Below are 22,413 nucleotides of genomic sequence, written 5' to 3'. Positions count from 1 at the left end.
GCCCTCCCCGCCTCCTCCGGGCGCCGGGTCCGTCGGTCCTCTGGAGATGCTGCTGCCGCCCGCCGTTGAAGTTGCGGAGCACGCCGCTGCGGGCCTTCCCGCTCCACCGCCGTAGCGCCCCGGCGTCCGAAGGCGCACCCGAGCCGGGCCATGCAGCCGGGAGCGGCGCTGCAGGCCGTGCTGCTGGCCGTGCTGCTGGCGGGGCTCCGGGGCGCGACGGGTCGCCTGCTAAGCGGTGAGTGCGCGCGCGCTGGGGCGGGGGCTGGTTCCCGGGCGCTGGGCTGCGGCACCCACTGCACCCCAACTAAGGCTGACCGTCCTCAGGGCCACGGTGCCTCTTCTCTGGCCCTCCGCGGAGTGGGTGGAGGGGTGGCGCCCCCGCCCCACCAGTGGACTTAGCCCTGCGGCGCCCCCTACTTCTAGAGGAGCAATCACGCGGCTGCTGAGCCTAGCGCCTGTTCCCTGCGTGTCCTGGACCGCTCGAAGTCCGTTCCCCGCCCAGGGCTGCCAGAATACCGAGAGACGTAGGCTAGATGGGGCAGTGAGCAAACTGCCCCAGTAGGCGGTCCTCTCCACTGAGAGCGGCGCAGTAGTCCCCGGGACCCCCACGCAGGGCTTGTCCTGCCCACCAAGGAGGTCTCCTGTCCCGGGAGACGGTGCGTACAGTAGGGATTCTGGATCGGCTGTGCCGTAGGAACCCCAGCCCGTTACTCCTGGTCTCTTCTTGCGGGAGAGGATGGCAGGATCCAGCGCCTGGAATAAGAGCGCTTAGAGATCGGGAAAGAAGCCTAGTTAGCGCGGGGCAAGCCCCGCCTGACTCAGGGGAATGACTCTCTCTGCTTCCTTCCTCCTGTCGTGTCACTGCAGCCTCGGACTTGGACCTCAGAGGAGGTACAGTGCTCTGGCTCCTTGCCTCTTCCATTTGTTCTGCATGTCGAGGCGGGGGCGGTGCGGGGGGTGGGGGGCGGCGGAGGGGATGTCCGTTCCCCTTTCTTAGGTTTCCTTCGCAGGCAACAGATTGGCCAAGAGGGATGGAGGAGAATGAAAACCTCCGCTCCGTTATCGGTGCTTCCGAAGCTGATTGAAGGAATCTAAAGTTGGTTTCAGGATGGGGTGGGGTACAGGGTGGCAAAATGGGAGGGTAACCGAATTCAGCTGTTTGGGTGACGGCTGCACGGGCTCTGTCCTCGGTGGCCGCCCTTCCCCTTCCTGCAAATGAGAGGAGAGAAACACTTCCTGAAGGCCGGGGGACCAGATGCACCCTGGGCCTTCTTCCAGCTCTGGCTCCCCTCTGGCACTCACTGGCTGACTTGGGATGTGTGGCCAGGCTGGGCCATACAGGAAACTCGTTTAAGGTGTTATGTTTTCCCTTGATAATCCAACGATGGAAAAGTGGGGACTGCCAGTAAATTCAACTCCACCTTGGGGGTGCCTGGGGCTCATTTGTTTTGCCTCTGCTGCCTCATTTGGAGCCGCCTGTAAGGACTCATAAAGCTGAGCTGGCCCAGTCTTCTCCCCAGGGAGCATCCTAGCCACAGCCTCTCTGACCAGTGGTCCCTAGTCTCTCTGGAACACCTCCTTAGCGAGAATGTCCCACTTTTGAGGCCTCCTAATTTGCTGATGGAGCAGTCCTGTTAGAACTTCTCTATTCAGCAATAGGAGAAAAGTGACAGAGAAAGGGAGAAGATGCAAAACTTTTACAACTTGTTTATTGAAAATTTCTTTACAAAAGCGATGAAAGAAGAAACTGAAAATAAGAATTCACAGGAGCTTTCCAGATTATCTGTATGTGCTCTGTTCCCATTTAAGCACTGAAAATGCAGTTAACTGCCTGTGGCCTTTTGCTCTGTATTCTGGACCATTTGGGGAATAACTAATGCTATCTGGCTCTGTGCACAGTTGCAAAACAAATTAGGAAAATGAGAACATTCTATGAGAGCTGGGACGAGGTTCCCAAACCAAAATCCTTTATTCCTCACTCTGTGGCAGTAATTCACACCCACAGCCCACAAACTGGCTCTGCATTGCAAGGGATTCCCCTTGTTGAAATCTGGTTTTCACTGTACATCTGGATCCAGAAACATGCTGTGTGTTCCTGTGGGTTAGGAAGCGACAAGTGTTTCTGTATTCCCGGCACCTCGCACAGTGCCAGGCTTGAGCGTACATGCGATACATACTGACTTAACGAAGGAGCGATGAGGCTAATGTTTTGGGTGCAGCATGGCTTTAAGCACCCAGACACAAGCCAGGGTGGTGGGTACCAGTGAACGATTTTTTTATCCGTCCTCGGTAGAATCCCATCCATTTGTCCTTGATCGTCTTCAGCCCTTCAGGTGTCAGTCAGATGAGACATATTACAGGGGCTCCCAGTGCAACCTGGTGGCGTGGGGAGCAGAGTTCAGTGGTTATGGCTGTGACTTTGTAATTAGATCTGGGTTCTGACTCAAGTCATGTTACTGATAGCTTATGTGGCCTTAGCCAGACTAATTTCTCTGAGCCTCAGTTTTCTCATCTGTAAAATGGGGCATAAACAGTCTCTACAACAGTGGATTACTATGAGTGTTCAATGAGATAAGGTATGTATGTAAATGCAAAAGCCCTTAGCATAGTACATGACACCTAGTAAGAGTTCACTGAACCTTAGCTGTTGACTTTAGGCAAGACCAGTAGCAGAAAACCCCATAGATCTGATGCCTTTATCTTCTGCTTATACCATAGCCTGGGTGAATATTCAGTCCTGCTATTGATACATACGCAGAGGGTTCCAGGGTAGAGGAGCCCACGCCTGACTTCAGAATGCCTCTCTTACCTGAAGGAACCCCCAAACAGAGATAACTCACTTTAAGCCACACTGTCTCCTGCGACTCCCTAATGGCATGAAAGTGTTATTTGTTTGCCTTTAAGTGAAACCATAAATCTTCATCTACCTCTTCTTTTAAAGATTAATTTTAAACGTCTGCTTTTCAATAATCTGTATTGGAACAAACAAAACATGGAGTCTAAATCACTGTGACTCCATGCTGGAAGGGGTATTAATTTGCTCTGAGAGCTTAATGACACTAAAACAAACCACTGATGAGTAATCAGAATTCCTGCTGAGGGACAGCTTCATTCAGATGCCTCCAAGCATCCCTGCTCTGGTATATGTTGGGGGCACTAAAATAGGTAGGCTTCTTTTTTTTTCTCTAGGTCAGCCAGTCTGCCGGGGAGGAACACAGAAGCCTTGTTATGAAGTCATTTACTTCCATGATGCTTCTCGAAGACTGAACTTTGAGGAAGCCAGAGCAGCCTGCAGGAGAGATGGGGGCCAGCTAGTCAGCATCGAGTCTGAAGATGAACAGAGGCTGATAGAAAAGTTCATTGAAAACCTCCTGGCTTCTGATGGTGATTTCTGGATTGGGCTTAGGAGGCGTGAAGAGAAACAAAGCAATGGCACAGCCTGCCAGGACCTTTATGCCTGGATTGATGGCAGCACAGCAACATTTAGGTAAGTGTGTGGCACTCACAGCAGCTAACTCACTTGATGTAGCTCTAAAAAGAGGCAGCCTGGATCCACGGTGCCAGTCAGTGTGGAAGAGAAGACCCAGCCAGGCAGAGCCCTGAGGGGCTCTGCAGTACTGGCAGAGCCACTGACCAAAGCAGTGGGGCGAAGGTGGTAAATCAGCCTTAACCTAGGCCCAGAGAACTCTGTCCAGGAGGGTGGCCCAGAAGCACAGCTTCAGTGGCACACAGTGCTTGAAGTCAGTCATTATGGCTACCTGGCCTTTTGGACTAGAACCCCAGTGAGAGATTTTTTTTTTTATTTTTATTGGAGTATAGTTGATTTACGATGTTTTGTTAGTTTCAGATGTACAGCAAAGTGAATCAGTTATACATACACATATATCCACTCTTTTTTAGATTCTTTACCCATATAGGCCATTACAGAGTATTGAGTAGAGTTCCCTGTGCTATACAGTAGGTCTTTATCAGTTATTTATTTTATATATACTGTGTGTATATGTCAATCTCAATTTCCCAGTTTATCCCTCCCCCCGCCCCCTTACACCCTGGTAACCATATGTTTGTTTTCTACATCTGTGACTCTATTTCTGTTTTGTAAATAAGTTCATTTGTACCCTTTTTTTAGATTCCACATATAAGCGATATCATATGATATTTGTCTTTCTCTGTCTGACTTACTTCACTCAGTATGACAATCTCTAGGTCCATCCACGTTGCTTCAAATGGCATTATTTTGTTCTTTTTTATGGCTGAGTAATATTCCATTGTATATATGTACCACATCTTTCATCCCTTCCTCTGCTGATGGACATTTAGGTTGCTGCCATGTCTTGGCTATTGTAAATAGTACTGCAGTGAACATTGGGGTGCGTGTGTCTTTTCGAATTATGGTTTTCTCTGGATATATGCCCAGGAGTAGGATTGCTGACCCAGTGAGAGATTGAAGGCCTGTGGGGCTGAAGGGCTCCAGACTGCAGGAAATTATGATGACAGGCAAGGAATTAGAGCCAAGATCTAATTCTCTGGATTGACCAAGAGGGGACTTAAGGAAGCCTGCAGTTTGTTGGGCCCTTCTAAACCCACAGCACTGGACTCACTTCACACACCTGCCCCCCAGCACCATGGCATTGCCAGCACCCCTCCCTAAGAAAAGCAGTGATGTGGAAGAATGTCAAAAAATATCAAAATTAAAAGGCAGGCATAAGACTGGGAAAATGTAAGAAATTTAAGTTATGATCTTTTTACAATAAAGAGTTTATATAAGTCAAAAAGCACTAAAAGTTTATATAAGTCAGTAAAACCCCAAAAGATAAAGGGGCAAAATACCTGAGCAAACAGTTCACAAAATAGAAAATCTAACTGGTAAACAGTCATATGGAGAAAACATTTAAACTCATTTTCAATCAAAAGAATGAAGATTAGAATATATCTTTATTACCTATTCCATTCAAGACAGCATGAAGTTCACCCATTATGCTGTTCAGATCCACACCTTCATCTAAGTTCTGGGAGTCATTCCTTCAAGATTCTCGTGGGCCTCTCTCCTGGGAGAAACTTTAGAAAGGAAGCTTAGGAGGAACTACACTCCCCACCACTGCATCTGGTCCCAGCGCCACGACTGATATTTGTTGAACCCCCTCCTCCTCTGTGCGGTCTAGCTTCCCCTCACCCTCTGTTCGGGGAGCCTCAGTGGCTCTCTTACCTTGTAGCAGGACCCAGACCCACATCCCTGAAGAGTGTGAGGCCTAGTCAACTTGCACTGCTTACGCCGGAGTGATTTCACTTTTCTATTTACCATCAAAATTGGGCACATGAGTACCAAGAGGTACCCAAGTAGATAACCTGGCTGTCAAACATATCTCTCCCTGCCTGTAACAGCCAAGATACCTTCGCCTCATGATTAGGGTCCTGCAAAGAGAATGACTCCTCTTCTTGCCTGCTGGTTCCTGGACACAAGAATCCCCAGATGTCCAAGTGGCAGCCATTGTTCATAGTTCAATAGCACTCTTGCTGTATCTTCTGGTGGAAGGATTCCCCCAGAAGATACCAGGACCTCTAAACCCACAGAGCTCAGCATTGCAGAGACAAGAAACACAAATTCCCCAAGTAAGTACTACCAGTGAAGGTAAGCAGGGCTACTCCTCCTTTCATAAGCTTTATGAAATGTATTTCTTAAAGAATAAGACCTGAAAGTCAAAATTACTTCTTTATCCATGGGCTGCAGAACGGATGTTGTGGTACCAGGCATGAAAACGACACTAATCTCCTTGTACATCTCCATCAGAGCTCTTGGGTGACCAGGTGCATTGTCAAGGAGCAGTAATATTTGGAAAGGAATCTTTTCTTCTGACAGTAAGTCTCAACAGTGGGCTTAAAATGTTCAGTAAATCATATTGTAAACAGTTGTGCAGCCATCCAGGCTTTGTTGTTCCATTTATAGAGCAAACGCAGAGTAGATTTAGCATAATTCTTAAGGGTCCTAGGATTTTTGGAATGATCAATGAGAACTGCCTTCAACTTAAAGTCACCAGCTGCATTAGTTTCTAACACAAGAGTCATCCTGCTCTTTGAAGCTTTGAAGCCCAGCATTGACTTCTCCTCTCTAGCTACGAGAGTCCTAGATGGTATCTTCCATTATAAGGCTGTTTCGTCTATACTGAAAATCTGCTGTTTAGTTTAGCCACCTTCATGAATTATCTTAGCTAGGTCTTCTGGATAACTTGCTTCAGCTTCTACATCAGCATTTACTGCTTCACCTTGCATTTTTCTGTTATAGAGAGGCCTTTTTTCCTTAACCTCATGAACCAACCTCTGTTAGCTTCAAACTTTTCTTCTACATCCCTTGGCTCCCAGACTCCAGAATACTCTTGGATGACACAGGATGATACAAAGGTCAATGATTCAAAATGTGCACTGCATCTTGGAGGATGATGCCTCATCTTCACCAAGTATTGCCTCTAAGCTAGTGCTTCAGCTGTGTTTTCAACAAGTTCATCCATCACTCTGTCAAACTGGCAGCTTCAGGATGGGTGAATGTATGATGTGACTAGTAAATCCCCTGCCTACTCCCACATCTCCTTTGCTATAAACTAGGTTTTTTTGTCTGATGAGATCTTATTTGGAATTCTGTGCTAGTAGATCAAAGACTGTGTAAGCATTTGGATAGTGGCGCTAAGGCCTTGAGGCTAGAAAGGCAAACCCATATCCAGATTGTATGTCTATTCCTATCAACATGAATCATTGCCCCTTTCAGGATGGAAGGAGTCCAACGTAGTCAACTTGCTACCAAATTCTAGGCTGGTCTCTGTTCCCAGCAGACTAGATGTTGGGCAGTAGCTAGATCAGCCTTGGTGAGTGGGAATGGCTACTGTTGAGCCCATGCGTGGCCTCCATCCCTGCCACCATGGCTACCCTAGTATGTATCTATTATACCAGCACTGGGGCAGCTGATAACAGGCTGGCTGACATCAACTGGCTAAGTCATTTTGTCTCCCTGGTTGTTTAGTGCCTCTTCCATGCTAGAGGCTTTTTGGTGGGCTTAAACATATGATAGATTTTCATACTTTACACCTACTCCCATAAGTCTATTCACATCACTCTATGCAAGAGCTCCTTGTCCTCAGTCTTCCACTCTTTATCCTTTTAGACTCCTAATCAACTGGCTAAGCTCTTTGCCTTTACCCCTGAGTTTTTATATAGTCTAATCTCTAATAACTTCTCTTTCTATACTAAGTGGTTAACTAGGTATATCAGCTAAGCTCTGGCCATTGGGAGGATGTTTCCTTACCACTTGATCTTTCAGAACCACCTCTGAGTGGGACTGTAGTACATCTGCTGCCTATTTGGAGTTGTACCCCTATGCTTGGCTGACCTACCCATGAACCAAGCTTAGGCTGCCTTTATCAGCTAGTCGTAAGGGATTCCTTTATGCAGCTATAGGTGTAAGCTGAGGGACAGGCTCTGGTACAGCAGTGGTAGATGTCATGGCAGTCTGCTCTACCTGTTCATACAGTGCCATCTGGTCCTAAATATACCTCTTCCATCTTGTAATGAGTTGATTCCAGGCCTGCCTAATCTTTTGACTAGGTATGTCTGACAGTGTCTCTCTTACATTGAGCAAGTTGGATTGCATGTTCTCTTGGTGCTCCTTGCCTAGTAGCAAACCAGGAGTTGCTTTGCAAAAGGTGATTTTTTTCTCATCTATAGATGATATGGCCTTGCTGTAGACTCTTAAGGGTTTGCATTGTGATTCTCTCATTGGAGCTTGTACAGATTCTATATGGCATTATTTTTCTCACCACTGATACCTCTAATAATAGGGTCTGATGGATCATATGGCCCAAGTGGGAAGTCGGCTTCCATCACAGCCTAGAACTGCTTCAGAGTCCTTTTCTGCTCTGGACCCCACTCAGAGACACCTGTCTTTCATGTCAACTGGTATATAGGCCAGAGCAGTATTCCCAGGTGTGAAATATGCCACCTCTAGAACCCAAAGAGACCTACCCCATGCTATGCTTCCTTCTTAAAATTATTGCAAGATGCTTCAAATTATTGTGAGATGAAATAATTTGACCTTTAATTTGAAAGGGGTGTTCTGGCATTTTCTAGATCACTAGACACCTACACAGTTTCATGAAGTAGCAGGCCCCTGAATCTTCATAGCGTTTACCTCCAACCCTTGGAGCACTTGAGTCTTACTAAGGCCTCCAGTCCTTGCTCATCTGGTTCAATTAGCGTGATGTCAGCAATATGGTGAACCAGTGTGATTTTTTGCAAGATATCCAGGCAGTCTCTTTTCACATCATATTATGACAGAGGGTAGGAAAATTAGTATAGTCCTGAGGAAAGACCATAAATGTATACTGATGTCCATTCCAAATAAATGCAGACTGTTTTCTGATTCTCTTTCTGATACAGGTGAAAAAGAATGAACTCACCAAATCTGTGTATTAGGTACCCAAGGACATGTTAAGCAGCTCTAGCAAAGATACCACAAATGGCATAGTAGGTGCAATTGAGACTTCTAGTTGGTTGAATTTGGGCTACTCCAGTGTCATCCTGCAGGATCTGCCTGGTTTTTGCAGGAGCCAGACTAGTGAATTATATAGAGATATGACAGGGAATACCATCCTTGCATTCTCTAGGTCTTTAGGAGTGACACTACTTTCTGTCACCTTCGCCTGGATAAGATATTGTTTTCTATTTACTATCTTGGAGAGAATAGGGAAGAATGCAGTTTCAGAGGCTTCCACTTGACCTTCTCCACTATTATAGCTCTTACCCCATAAGTTTTCAATTCATATATTTTAGGACTGGGGAATGACCACTGGATGGGTCCACTGTGAGCTGGTCCTGATCTCAGAGAGAAAGCAGTGAGTGGTCCTGAAGAGAGATCTTAGTTCCCTGCCCAGGAATTGAACCTGGGTAGCCTGGATGAAAACCAGGAATCCTAGCCGCTAGTCTACCAGAGGCTAGAGGCTAGAAGCAAAGTTCCCCTAGCTCTTACCCCCACTGGAAAATGCATTTCTCAAGGAGGCAAAAACTATAAAAGCAGGTACAAAGTTTATTATTAGAGACATAGCATAACATGTGGCAGAGCACACAGAGAAGCAGTTTGTTTATTTAAGACAGAAGCAAGGCAGAAATACACACCTAGAGAGAAAGGGTTCGGGCATCCTCTCTAATGAGGAGGAGTGAGGTAAAGAGGTGATTTAAATCACTAATATAGGATAGTCCTTCTGGGTCTTGGTTTACCTTTGGCCAATTCTCTTCTTCTTTCACACCTGACCAGTCCTAAGACCCTCCCTAATATGCATGCGCAACTTTTTGCTAAGATGGATTCCACCACAGAGGCCTGTGGGGATATGTCCACACTTATTATGGGGTGGCGCCCCCTCCCTTTTTGACCCTCAAGGAGCCTTTCTGTGTATGTGCAGACAAAGACGTTTTTCTTGACCTCAGGAGTGGTCATCTTATCTCTTTATTCCTGCAGAGCTCAGCTTCTGCCACTAGATTTGTCCTTGGAGTGTCTGGGTGAGAGCAAAGCTTCAATTTTATTCCACTTGACAAACACCAGCTGTCCGGCCCAGGGGCCCATCTATCTCCTACTTCAGTCCTGGGCCAGAACTCCATTTAATACTTGGCCCCAATATGCTCCCACTCAAAAGGGTAGTTTTAATGACACTTCAAGTCTTTGGGTATCAGTGTTAACTTGCACTCTGTGCCCAGCAATCTTTGTAATATTTGGGTATTCCTCTTTCCCCAGTGTCTGGTTACTTGAGTAAATGGCCATAGGTCCCTTTGGGAGAATAGAGGAAATTACGATGTGCACCTACTGTGGTGTTGCAGGGTCCTTCCTCCTTCTAGCAGTGAGTTCCAAGCCTGAAAGCTGGCTCAAGTCCAGAAACTAGATGCCAGGCATAATATTCCAACCATTCCATCATCTGTGAAATAAAATAACATAAAGCCATAGGGCCAGTGGGGAGGAGAACAGACAAGCAGGAGGTCTACCAACAGGGTTGGAAAATTGCCTGGAGGTGACTAATGAGGTGGAGAGCCCAGCCCCAGTCAGGATCTCCAGCTCTCCAGACAGTGTCCAAGCAGCCTCGCAAGCTCAGTTATCATCCAGGCAAATTCAACCCAGTGGATTCAGCAGAGGATTTTCCTTTCGGTGAACCGCAGCACAAGACTCAAGCAGAGCCATACGAGGGTGCTACACAGAGAGCTGTCTCTTAGCTGTCTCCCAAGGAGGGGCTCTGACAAGAGCTAGGCAGAGCAGCAGGGCTCATCTAAATAGCCTGAGCATCAGGGCAGATCTGGGCCCCAGAAGGAAACTGCTTAGGTGAGTAACCAGGCGAACTACAAAGCCCAGCCCTGAGTCAGCACATGGGGTGGGTGCTCGCAGCATTTAAACTATCTATGGAATCTAAGGCTTTAACCTGGCACCCACATATCCAACTGGGTGGCAGCATCATTTAATTTCAAGTACCACTGGGGCTGCTAGTGCACCCCGTCCAGGAGCTAGGGAGACAAAGACAAGAAATCAGGCGGCAGAGGCTGACAGAAGGGCTCATCAGCCTGATGAAGTAGAAACAACTTAAAACCTGAAGAAGACTACTTGGGCCTCCTGCTTTTGCCCCCACCCCATCTCTTGCTTTGAAGCCTCTACATGTTGGAAAGTCTTGCTCAGATGCTTGAATTTTCTATCCGCTCCTCAGAGCTAGGAAGGCAGCTATGGCTGTTGAAAAGCATGGGGAGATGGAAGCAGGGCAAGCTCTGGCTGAGATAAGCCATGCCTCTCTCAATGCAGCTGATTTCTAAAAAAAGAGAAACAAAACCCAGTTAGCCAAAAGCAAAAAAGAAATAAGATCATCCAGACTTGCCCTGCTGGCTGCTTTTTCTCATAATTCCTTTGCAGGCATTATATGGTAATATATTCCTCCCTGCAAAGGCAAATGTCAGATGATTGATTGTGATGTCTGTATTAGAAAGCGTGGTTCTACTTACTGGAAGCACTTCAGTTCCTCCCTGTCTCTTAAGTTCCTGGCTCAGTGGAACTTGATAGGAAAACAAAGGCTTTGAAGTCTTGTGGTATCCTTCTCCAGTTGCCTCCACTGTTGACCCCTTTCCTACAGGAACTGGTATGTGGATGAGCCTTCATGCGGCAGCGAGGTCTGCGTGGTCATGTACCATCAGCCATCAGCACCCGCCGGAATTGGGGGCCCCTACATGTTCCAGTGGAACGACGACCGATGCACCATGAAGAACAATTTCATCTGCAAATATTCCGCTGGTAATGAATCCTGTCCCAAGTTATATGGCTGAATTCTCAACCTCCTCTCTCCTTTCATAAGTAGCTGCTGGTTCCAAGAATTTGTCACGTGGTCTCCGAGAAAGCTTGTTGCAAATGTCAGCAGTGTTAAACATTGGGAGTTCTTGTGAAGGGAGATGTAGTGACACTTCCTCACTGAGGAGTAATTCTAGCACAGGAGAGGGGTATTAGATGCTAAGAGAAGGGATGAAGAAATGAAAGGGTCTAATTTATGTATGATAAGGCAAGAATTATGAGAACTTCAAGAAACAAAAAGCCCTCCAAGTGGGCAATTATAATTCTTATTCTTTCCGGATATGAGGTTGTATGCTGTAGGAGCTTGGAATACAGTAAGTCCCTACATACGAACCTTCAAGTTGCGAACTTTCAAAGATGCGAACCTACGTTTGCATGTCCAGTCCCGTAAGTTAGTTCACGTGTCTGGTGTACATTGTCACATGCGCGCATCCTCTACAAGTGGTTGTGCTTTTGTGTACTTTACTGTACAGTACTGTGTAGAGTATAGTAGTACAGTATCTTTATTTCAAGCCCAGGATGTCCTGAAGCAAGTGTAAAAGCAGTGGGGATGTAGCTGGTACTGTACTGTACTGTAAGATTTAAAATGTACTGTACTGTAAGATTTAAAATGTTTTCTTTATGTTTTCTGTTTGTTTTTTATGTATTATTTGTCTGAAAAGTATTATAAGCCTATTACAGTACAGTACTATATAGCCGATTGTGTTAGTTGGGTACCTAGGCTAACGTCGTTGGACTTAACAAATGTGCTCTCCGAACGGAACTCGTTCGTATGTAGTGGACTTACCGTAAAGAAGAAATATGAAAGGAAGCTGGCCATTGTTCCTGCAAGTCTTCTACCAGCCACGTGACATTATTTTCTGGGGCTTTAAGGAAACAGAATAATGACCAGAGGAGGCAGATGATAAAATACACCAATTTTACTGACACTGGGCAGATAGAAGTCACTTTGATGAGCAGGCTTAAACTCCTTAGGGCACCCTCTAAATACATGCCTTGCAAATTTAATTGGCGTTTGCTTCTAAATCTGTGAAGGGTTTTGAACTGGCTACAAGCCTGTAGTCTCACTGTGCTGAGGTTTCCCAAACTCCTCCATTATGCTGGACTTTGATCTAAACGTGAAGTGATTTCTGATCTGTTATGGAAGTTTCTCACCTCCCTGAAGCCAACTGCTTGACCCCAATTCTGCATCCTTTCCTGACAGAAGTAGAATGACTTGTTACTTACATCTATTGAGGGATTAAACAATCCTGTCACTTTTAAATTGTCTGAATTTGACTGTGCTTTTGCTGCTAAAGTTGTTTTTTTCTCTCTTCACCCCTTCAGATGAATTCTCTCCAAAGACCTGGCCTTCCCCACCATACAGGGTTGTCTCAGGCAGTGAGGTTGCAAGGACTGAGGCTGGCTTAGCAGGGCACATTTTTAGAGCAATTAAAGCAAGGCACTTGTTACAAACTGGCTGCCCATCACTTTTGTTCCTCATATCCTATTATCTCCATTATTTAAAATGTTGTACTTCTTAAATATTTTTTGATATGTGAGATTTTGACATTTGTTTTCATAGCCTTTTATTTTTGGACTTTGAACCTAGTTAGGTTTTTTTTAAAATCATAATCTTTATTAATTTTGCTACTGCCTGATTTAGACTGAGTCCTGGCAGGAAAAAGATGGCACACTCAAAGGGTTTAATGAGGAGAGTATAATAAAATGATATTTGCCAAGGTGTGGGCACAGAGCATGAGATGGTGAAGTGCCCAGGAATTAGCTACAATGGGAAGTTGTTACTAGCCCTAGGTTTCAAGGAGCAAGGGGAGGGACTCCAGAGAAAGCTTGGAGTCATGGAAGAGGAGCCACCCAACAGGAGCTGTAACCAGAGAATGCAGCTACTGTCAAACCACAGTGATGTGGGAAGGGGGCCTGGGGAATAACTACCAGGGTCCCTCTCTTCTCCTACCCTCTAATCTCCTGCTTCTGCCTCCTACTGGTTAAGTCCAATCAAGAACCAAAGGACAGGACTTCCCTGGTGGCACAGTGGTTAAGAATCCACCTGCCAATGCAGGGGACATGGGTTTGAGAAGGTCCGGGAAGGTCTTTCCTGGTCCGGGAAGATCCCACATGCTGTGGAGCAACTAAGCCCGCACGCCGCAACTACTGAGCCCACGTGCTGCAACTACTGAAGCCTGCATACCTAGAGCCCATACTCCGCAACAAGAGAAGCCACTGCAGCGAGAAGCCCACGCATCGCAATGAAGAATAGCCCCCGCTCTCCCACTCTCTGCAACTAGAGAAAGCCTGCGTGCAGCAAAGACCCAACGCAGCCAAAAAAAAAAAAAAAAAAAAGAGCCAAAGGACAAGGGAGCCGCAAGACACAGTCCATAGAGTTCAGCCTCCCAGGACACAGAGAAGGACCAAGAATAGATCCAGCAGAGAGAAGTGGGCACACGGAGAAAAACAAACACATTGCCTTTACGTGGCCCCCCTCCTCAGGATAAGTTCACACACCTCAGCATGCCATAAAAAATTGGCTTGATCAGACCCTTGCCTGTCGCCAGCCCCATTTCTTACCACTCTTATTCCTCCCCCATCCCATTCCCCTCTGCCCTCTGTGAAGTTCCCCAAGAGCTCTTAACTGCTGTTTCCAGTGCTTGGAACACCCTTCCCTCTTTCCCGGTCAGCTCATTCTCAGCCTTCAGGTTCAGGTTAAACATCACCTTCTCTCATCACAACCAAGTGCAGTAGGTGATCCTTGATGATAATGATGATGACAATGGTGATTTTCTATAAGGGGCGTTATTAGGACAATCTGCAGACTTTGAATAAGATCTGTAGATTGGTTAATACTATATATATCAATGTTGATTTCTTGGTTTTGATAATTGTACTATGGATATGTTAGAGTATTGCCCCCCCTCCCATCTTAAATACACACTGAAGTATTTAGGGAGTAAAGGGTAACTATGGCTGCAACTTATTCTCAGGAAAAAAGTTATGGATGTGTCTGTATGTGAATATACATATGTGTGTGTGTGTGTGTATAGATTTAGATATAGACTTGTAGATATAAATATATAGGATATATATAAAGAGAGAGACAGAGAGAATAAGTATGTAAATGAAACGTGATAAAATGGTAACATTTTGGTGAAGGATACATGGGAATTCTTTGTACTAGTTTTGCAAATTTCCATAAATCTGAAATTATTTCCAAATAAGAAGTTTTAAAAAATCACTTCCTCTGGGAAGCATCCAGGGCCCCTCAAAACTAGGTTAAGTGTTCCTCTTATGAGAATCATAACACCTCACACACACAGTATTTTAACTGCCTGTTTACAAGTTTGTCCCCTTCACTATGTGGTTGACATGAGGTCTGGAAATATACATGTTTGACCAGTTAATCCCTGCACTTGATGGGCTAGGGGAAGGTCACCAGTATGGTTGCAACAGGATGGCACAACATCCCATTATACCAGAGGGCAAGGGACAGGTTGAAAGATAGCATCTAAAACTAGATTTGACAACATGACCACATAGAGTAGGTGGCATGCTAGCCAGATCTGATCACTTGATTCCTCCTGGGGTGTGCTAAAGGCATAGACGCATTCAGTGGAAATCAGAGACAAATCATCTGAGGCTATGTGTCACAGACCATTGCAGCAATTCATGGAAGTGCTGCGTTAATTTGCCATGTTCACTGCAGTTTTGCCCAGTGGATTGAACTATGGATGGACAAGAAAATGACTACATCATGTAATGTCTTTGAATATATGATGTATTGCAATATATCACAAAATTATTGTGTTAATATTCTCCTGTACTTCCATATTTTATTGCCATCCTGTAGAATATAAATTCCTTAGAGGGCTGGGACTACTTTTCACTTGCTATTTTATCTCTAATACCTAGCACAGAGTTTGTCTCCTTGTGATTTTAATTTTTCATTTGAATTTTTTAAATCAAAATCCCAGTTCAGCTACTTATTAGTTGTGAGGTTTGAGTAAGGTGTTTTTTTTTTTTGGCTGTACGCGGGACTCTCACTGTTGTGGCCACTCCCGTTGCGGAGCACAGGCTCCGGACACGCAGGCTCAGCGGCCATGGCTCACGGGCCTAGCCGCTCCGTAGCATGTGGGATCTTCCCGGACCGGGGCATGAACCCGTGTGCCCTGCATCGGCAGGTGGACTCTCAACCACTGCGCCACCAGGGAAGCCAGAGCAAGGTGTTTAATCTCCCTGTACCTGAGTCTCCTTGTGTGCAAATTCAGAACAGCACTTACCTCATAAGGCTATTATCAGGATAAATTGTGTTTGTTTTTAATAAAACATTTAGAGCATGATGCTGTTTCTATCATATAGCAGACATTTTTAATAAATAAATGGATTTGCATCATCTCTACACACACACACACACACACACACACACACACACACGATTAAAAGTTTCCTTTCTGAATAAAACCTCAGAATAGCTTTGACATCCTGGCCTTAGGACTGTGAGAATTCTAAAATTTTGATTTAGGGATCCTGACGCTATGATCCCAGAGCATCTGATCAGTGTAGAGTCACCGCCAGTACAAAAGGCTGACAGACTTTCAGCCAAAAGTAAAAACATTGATGTAGGTTGTCTGTGCAGCCCGACAATCCTGAGGCTCTTAGAAATATTTTAAATGACTCGTGTTCTAGATCACCAGGCTCTGCCTTGGGGCTGGCCGTGGTCTACTTAGTCCCGGGCCACTTCCACTGCTTGGAGATCAGGGTTTGTTGCTCTAAAATATCCCCAATAGGAATTGATCAAATGTCTTGGATTGCTTTACAACAGTGCAGGCCTGGGTGTAGCTGGGGAGGAGTGGGGATTATTGTTGAAACCAGATTAGCCATATGTTCCTAAGAGTTAAAGCTGCAGGATGGTACATAGGGGTTCATTATACCGATCTTTCCACTTTTGTGTATATTTGGAAATTCTCATATTTAAAACTCTTAGTTTTAAAACTAAAAAGTTTACTTTTTAAAAAAGAAAAAAAGTGCCCAAGTAAAGCTGGGGAAAGGCTAGTCTTTGTGCAGAAGAGATTCTTTGGACTTACAAACCTGGTTTCTAGTGTCTGATAATAGTAAATGAAATTTGTTGGACAACTGAATAAACAAATAAATGGATGTCATGCTCTGGCCAACTTTATTCAGATGGCATGGAAATTTACTTATTACTCTCATTCTTGTTTCTTTCTGCTATAGAGAAACCAACAGCTCCTTCTACAAGGCCTGGAGGTAAGACTGTCAATTGAGATTTGAGTTAATTTGGGCTGTTTCACAGGTTTAGAAGCTTTTCATAGGTTTAGAACCACATGTTCTTTAAACCAGATTATTCAGCGGAAAGACCACTGGTGTTAACCCTGACCCTTTGGACAGGTATATGCCACACCAGACATGACCAGTAGTTCATTAATCTCGCTAGCGTTGTCTTTCTCTCAAATACCTGAAAAGTAATAGTTGCAAATTCAGTTTGGGATGTTACTTGTCATTACTGACAATATGAAAGGAATAATCCAATCTAAAGATCCAAGACGCAAGTCAAACTGATAATTTATGGTCCTAGAAGTGAGTCGTTGGCCCTTCCCCTTGGCACTTCAGTACTTTATGGGCCTTGATGTCAGCTGCCTGCTGGTTGTGTCCGTACAGGATTCTTGGCAGCAAGTCTCACCAGAAAGATAAAGACAAGTAAACCTCTAGGTCAGCAAATTCAATTCTTTACTTCCCTGGGTTTATAAACGGCACTGGTCACAATGCTGGTGCTTTTTGGCATCCCACCCTGAAGCTGGTAGGACCTCAGAGAATATCTGGATTTTGATGCCTTTCTCCAGGCTCAAGTCCATGTGTCTCTCTCCAGGTGAAGGAATAGAGACAGCAATGCCCATACTTCCAGAAGACACAGAGAAAGAAGATGCCACAGAAACACTGAAAGAAAGCAAAGGTATGTACAGAAGTCTCCCAGAGAAAAATAGATAATAGGACTCTCTTGATCATGAATTCCCCATGATTACATACCCTACTTTGTTCTTTCCCACAGCAGCTTAAAAATGGAACCAGACAGAGCACTTAATGACTTTGTAAAAGCTGCATTATATGTTAGATTTTGTCAGTGAAATACACAAATGGAGCTATCCTAAGACAATTGGGGCAATTAGACAAGACAGGAGGTAAAAAAAAATCTTCATGAAGACAGACGAGGCTTGAGAACCTCCCAGAAGTTGTTTGCGGGGAGGGGAAGTAGAGAATGGATGTAGAGAAATAAGAGCAGAAAGACCCAGGCCATGATTAATATTTCTTTACGAGACAAATAGAGGAAATGGACATAAAAGATAAAAGAAAATGGAGTGATGAATTGGAGTGCTAATGGACTTTCAACCTCAACTCTCACCTTGAGTTTCAAGAGGGAGATCAGGGCTGGTTACTAGACTTATCATGGTGATCATTTCATAATGTATGCAAATGTCAAATCAATATAGAATATATCTGAAACTAACATAATATTATATGTCAACTATATTTCAATTAAGACAAAAAAGAGAAAGATCTGAGTTTTTGTCACTGGGCAATTTTTTTAAAAACACTTAATTTTTCAGTTTAGTTATTTGCGTAATAGAAGTAATAACGTTTTTCTCACCTACCTGAGAGCATTTCTGTGTCCATAAAATGAAACAGGATATTGCAGTACTGCAAATCAGTTGTGACACTAGCCACCCCATGTTAGCACAGACCCTACAGGTTAAGGGCTCAGTCCCCAGCAAGACTGCCCTCACTTCAGGTATCAGCCTCAAGTTCAGGAGTCCCCAGGCCCCCCACACTTCTAATCAACTGACTACAATTCCAGGGAGTGCCCATGACCCCATCATGTTCAATAACTCACTAGAACAACTTACAGAACTCAGAAAAACTCCATACCTGCGACTATGTTTTATTATAAAGGATACAAATCAGGAGCAGCCAAGTGAAACACATACAGTAAGGTCTGGGAGGGTCTCGAATGGGGACTCTCTGTGTCCTCTCCCTGGGGAATCAGGATGCCTAATCACCTTCCTGGCAAATCAACGTGTTCACCAGCCGGAAGGCTCCACTGCGCTTTGGTGTGCAGAGATTTTCTTAAGGTCTCATGACGTAGCACAGTTGATTTGATAATTGGCCGTGTAATTGAACTCACCCCCTAGGCCCCACCAGCCCCCATCCTGAGACATCTCTGTCAGTATAAACTCTGATCGGGTCTGAAGGGCTCATGAATAAGGAAGTTACTCCTATTTCTGAGAAATTCCAAAGATTTAGAGCCTCCCGCCCAGGTACCAGGGACAAAGCCCAGTCAAATTCTTTATTATACAACAGATGTAATGTGTGAAAATGCTTTTTAAAAAAATCCAAAGTGCTGTGCAGTGGTGGGTGGCATTTTTTTGCTCATTGTTACTACGGTGGTATTTAAAGTAGGTTTTGTTTTGAGGTTGTTTTTGGTGGTTGTCAGGTTTGTAGCCTCACACAGAAAAACAAAGCCACAGCCTCTGGATGGTTGGGAATTTTAACCACTAGGAGTAGGAAAGGGATCAGTCCCCAATCATTGATTCCTCCCAAAGCCCCTTGAGGGAAAATTCTCTGGTTCTAAGACTTAAGTCTTGGGAAAGGTAAGGATGATAGATCTCTAAGTGCCCTCCACAGTCACTGCTCATGGGCCCAACCGGATCCAGTTAGCAGTCAGAAACATCGGTAAGGCTCTACAGTCTGATTCATGTGTCACAGGTGACCTTCTCATTCCTGGCAATAACACCGAGACTTCTGGCTTGTTTCTTTTTTCCTCCCTCTCCCTGATCCCACCTTGGAAACTACTGTTTCTGTCCTTAGAGTCAAAGACATCGGCACCCCCAAGCAGCCTCATCTTTGTTAACAAAGAGGAAGAACGAGAAAAGAGATCATCTCTTTTGTCTGAAAAAAATTTTTAATTAACGAAACTGCCCATCTTATATTTTGCAAGAGACCCAAAAATGCAAACTTCTTTTCTCTCTATTCAGATAATAGGACAGGTAGAAAAGCCTCATTTATTGAAACCGGAAGACTTTGCTGTCTGGGTAACTATATCTGTTTCCTTCCAGAATGCGCTCCTTGGAATGCTCTGTGTTGATTATGCTTTTTTAAGCTTGTTTTTGAAGCACACAGAAACACCACTAATGCTGATAATGTGTGCTTTTCTTTTCAGAAGCTGCCTTGAATCTTGCCTACATCCTAATCCCCAGCATCCCCCTTCTCCTCTTCCTTGTGGTCACCACAGGTGTATGTTGGGTTTGGATCTGTAGAAGGAGGCAAGTAAAACCTTCATCATGTAAACCTTTGTGTTTTCTGAACTCTTCAAGATTTGGACTTCATTAAAAAATAGCCATGGCAGCTCCAAGAGAATCACTTCTACAGGTTTGAGAGTAAATTTTCTGATGGGCTCAGGGCACTCAGAAGTACTAAGCATTGTGCTTAGCTGTGATTAAGAGAGTGATCTTACATTCTTCAATTTTTGTGTGTGTGGAAGATTTTAAACGACTTGAGGGGTGAGACTGGGTTATTCATCTGTGCGTCCACACATCACTCAGCAAAGTGCTCTCATGCATGTATGCGCTCACTCCAGGAATGCTTGTTGGGTGAATGAAGGAATGAATAGTGAGCCCTTTGAAAACGACTGTTCCAAAGCCTGGCAAACCACTGAAACTAAACCACTTAATTCAAAATGAAATAGCCAAATCCTTTTAATTGACTTTTAATTGAATTCACAAGTGTAGATTGCTACAAAATAGCTGCACTAAGTAGCCTAAAGCACCTGTTAGTGGATCGTGTGCCACCATTTTTGAGGTAACCAGAGGTCTTCTCAGCTACCTTTTTATTCCCCGTCATCATGGTCTACATAGAAGAAGGAAAGCAAAGGTACAGTTTAAGTCTTGACTCCCTTTGATGACCAATCTAAGATAAACTAGTAAGATTCCAATGTAGACCCTGCTTCATTTAATAATAACTTCCTTATAGGATTATTAGAAGAATTAAAGCAGTTAATATATGCAGAATGAGTATATAGTAAGCACTCACAAATGTTATCTCTTCCTAGGATCATTTTCATTAGTTAATTCCTTTTAACCTAAAAATAGAATTCAGTTCAAAAACTTGCAAATATATTTTCTAACTGCTTACTCTGTGGTTGGGTCTTGATTTCCCTCCCTTATGTATCTATTTAGCACCTCACCACAATGTGGGATTGTAGCTTTGAAGCTGGAGTCTATCTCGGGGTTTTAACCATTTTTGTGCCACAGACCCCTGTAGCAGTCTGTTGAAACCTATGGATCCCTTCCCAGAACAATATTTTTAAATGCATAAAATAAATTACACTGGATTACAAGGGAAGGAATAATGCTGTTATATAGTTTAGCAAAATATTTCCAAAAATTAATGTGAAACAGTAATACACGTGCTCCTTTATTAATGCTTCTTTATTTAGTGGTGAGTATAAGTATCATAATACTGAAGTAGAGATGAGCATAAAATATTTTAAGACATCTCAAGTAATAACTGTGATGTGATATGAAAATACCTATGATTTCTGTTGGTGAGCAAGTCAAGATATTACTAGTGGGAATTCCCTGGCGGTCCAGTGGTTAGGACTCCGTACTTTCACTGCCGAGGGCCGGGTTCGATCCCTGGTGGGGGAACTAAGATCCCACAAGCCGAGTGGTGCAGCCAAAAAGAAAAAAACAGAAACAAAAACAAAAAAAGCTATTACTACTCAGGTTAACTGCCCACATTCAAAACTGAAGGACAAGCTCAATTTCACTTAGAGATGGATTTTTTAAAAAGTGGTATTTTCCCCCATGCAATTCCATCCATGGACCCTCTGGAGGGTCTGGGGATCCCAGAATCATCACCCCCGTTCTGTGCTCTGGCAGCAGTGAGTGATAGATACATAACAACACTTTCCTCTTTTATTCCCACCCCACCTGAAACCTTGACCTGTAGGTTGAGGCAGGTGAGAAGCGCAGCGTAGTGACTGCCCAGAATGACCCCCTCCTGCCTGCACAGGGACACAGGGATGTTCTCAGTCCGCTGAGCCCTGGTTCTCTTTACTCCTAGGAAACGGGGACAGCCAGGCCCCAGCACGAAGGAGCAGCGCCCCACCTGGCCCGCCCCTCAGCCGGGGAACAGCCCGGACCTGGAGGTTTACAATGTCATACGAAAGCAGAGCGAAGCTGATCTAGCCGAGACCCGGCCGGACCTGAAGAACATCTCATTCCGAGCGCGCTCGGGAGAGGCCACTCCCACCACCGTGTCTTGTGACTATGACAACGTGGCCATGAACCCATCCGAAAGCGGGTTCGTGACGCTGGTGAGCATGGAGAGTGGCTTCGTGACCAACGACGTTTATGAGTTCTCCCCAGACAGAGTGGGAAGGAGCAAGGAGGCCGAGTGGGTGGAAAATGAAATATATGGTTATTAGGATGCACAAACGAACCCTGAACTGACAAGAATGGGAAAGAAGAGAGAAGCAAAAGTCTATTTTCTGTAAGGAAAACACTCAGAAGGTCTGTGAATGTGCTCAGATCAGGTCCTGGGGGTGAACATGAGAGCCCCTGTTGGATCCGCAGTTCGGGCTATATCCCTTATCCCAGTCCCTCACCTGGCTGGAACTTCTGAGAAAGCACCTTGTCCAGCGTCTGGCACATAATAGAAAATAAACAACTGATTGTTACAACTGACTTTCAAGGGACAGTGCTTTCACTGGCGGTGGGGGTGGGGGGGAGCTGCTGTGGAGCCTGGGAAACCAGCCTCTAGGTTCTTTCTCTTGCTCTGTACAGCAGCAAACATCATCACAAAGAGAGAAAGTACAGAATCTTTTCAAAGCCCGCCTATGCCAGCCTCGAGCTGGGCTGCACAACAGCAATTCTTATATCTATTTTTTTCAAAGAATCAAATCAAATAAAAAGCAGGAAACAGAATGTTAGTCAGTCTGTGTCTACAGCCCTTCCTCTGCATGTGGCCTCTGGGGACCTTTTTTTCTTTTTCCTGACATC

The 22,413-nt window shown here is 44.8% G+C and overlaps 1 protein-coding gene across 2 annotated transcripts; it reads left to right on the top strand.

The window, feature by feature from the left end:
- The first annotated feature begins 94 nt into the window (after positions 1-94).
- Positions 95-22,091, top strand: LAYN (layilin). Of its 2 annotated transcripts, XM_024131336.2 has the most exons (7): positions 95-235; positions 3,190-3,487; positions 11,139-11,296; positions 16,574-16,606; positions 17,226-17,309; positions 19,572-19,674; positions 21,476-22,091. In XM_024131336.2, exons 1-7 carry the CDS (start codon positions 151-153, stop codon positions 21,837-21,839), a joined length of 1,125 nt encoding a protein of 374 aa, XP_023987104.1. In that variant the 5' UTR covers positions 95-150; the 3' UTR covers positions 21,840-22,091. The 2 variants fall into 2 exon arrangements, with proteins under 2 accessions (XP_023987104.1, XP_054947677.1); XM_055091702.1 differs by lacking the exons at positions 95-235; positions 11,139-11,296 and having other exon boundaries at positions 3,286-3,487.
- The last annotated feature ends 322 nt before the right edge of the window (positions 22,092-22,413 follow it).

The sequence above is a fragment of the Physeter macrocephalus genome, chromosome 16 (assembly GCF_002837175.3).
Source record: "Physeter macrocephalus isolate SW-GA chromosome 16, ASM283717v5, whole genome shotgun sequence".
NCBI classification, from domain to species: Eukaryota; Metazoa; Chordata; class Mammalia; order Artiodactyla; family Physeteridae; genus Physeter; species Physeter macrocephalus.
The sequence above is the reverse complement of the archived record's forward strand: the minus strand, read 5'-3'. Positions and strand labels throughout refer to the sequence as shown.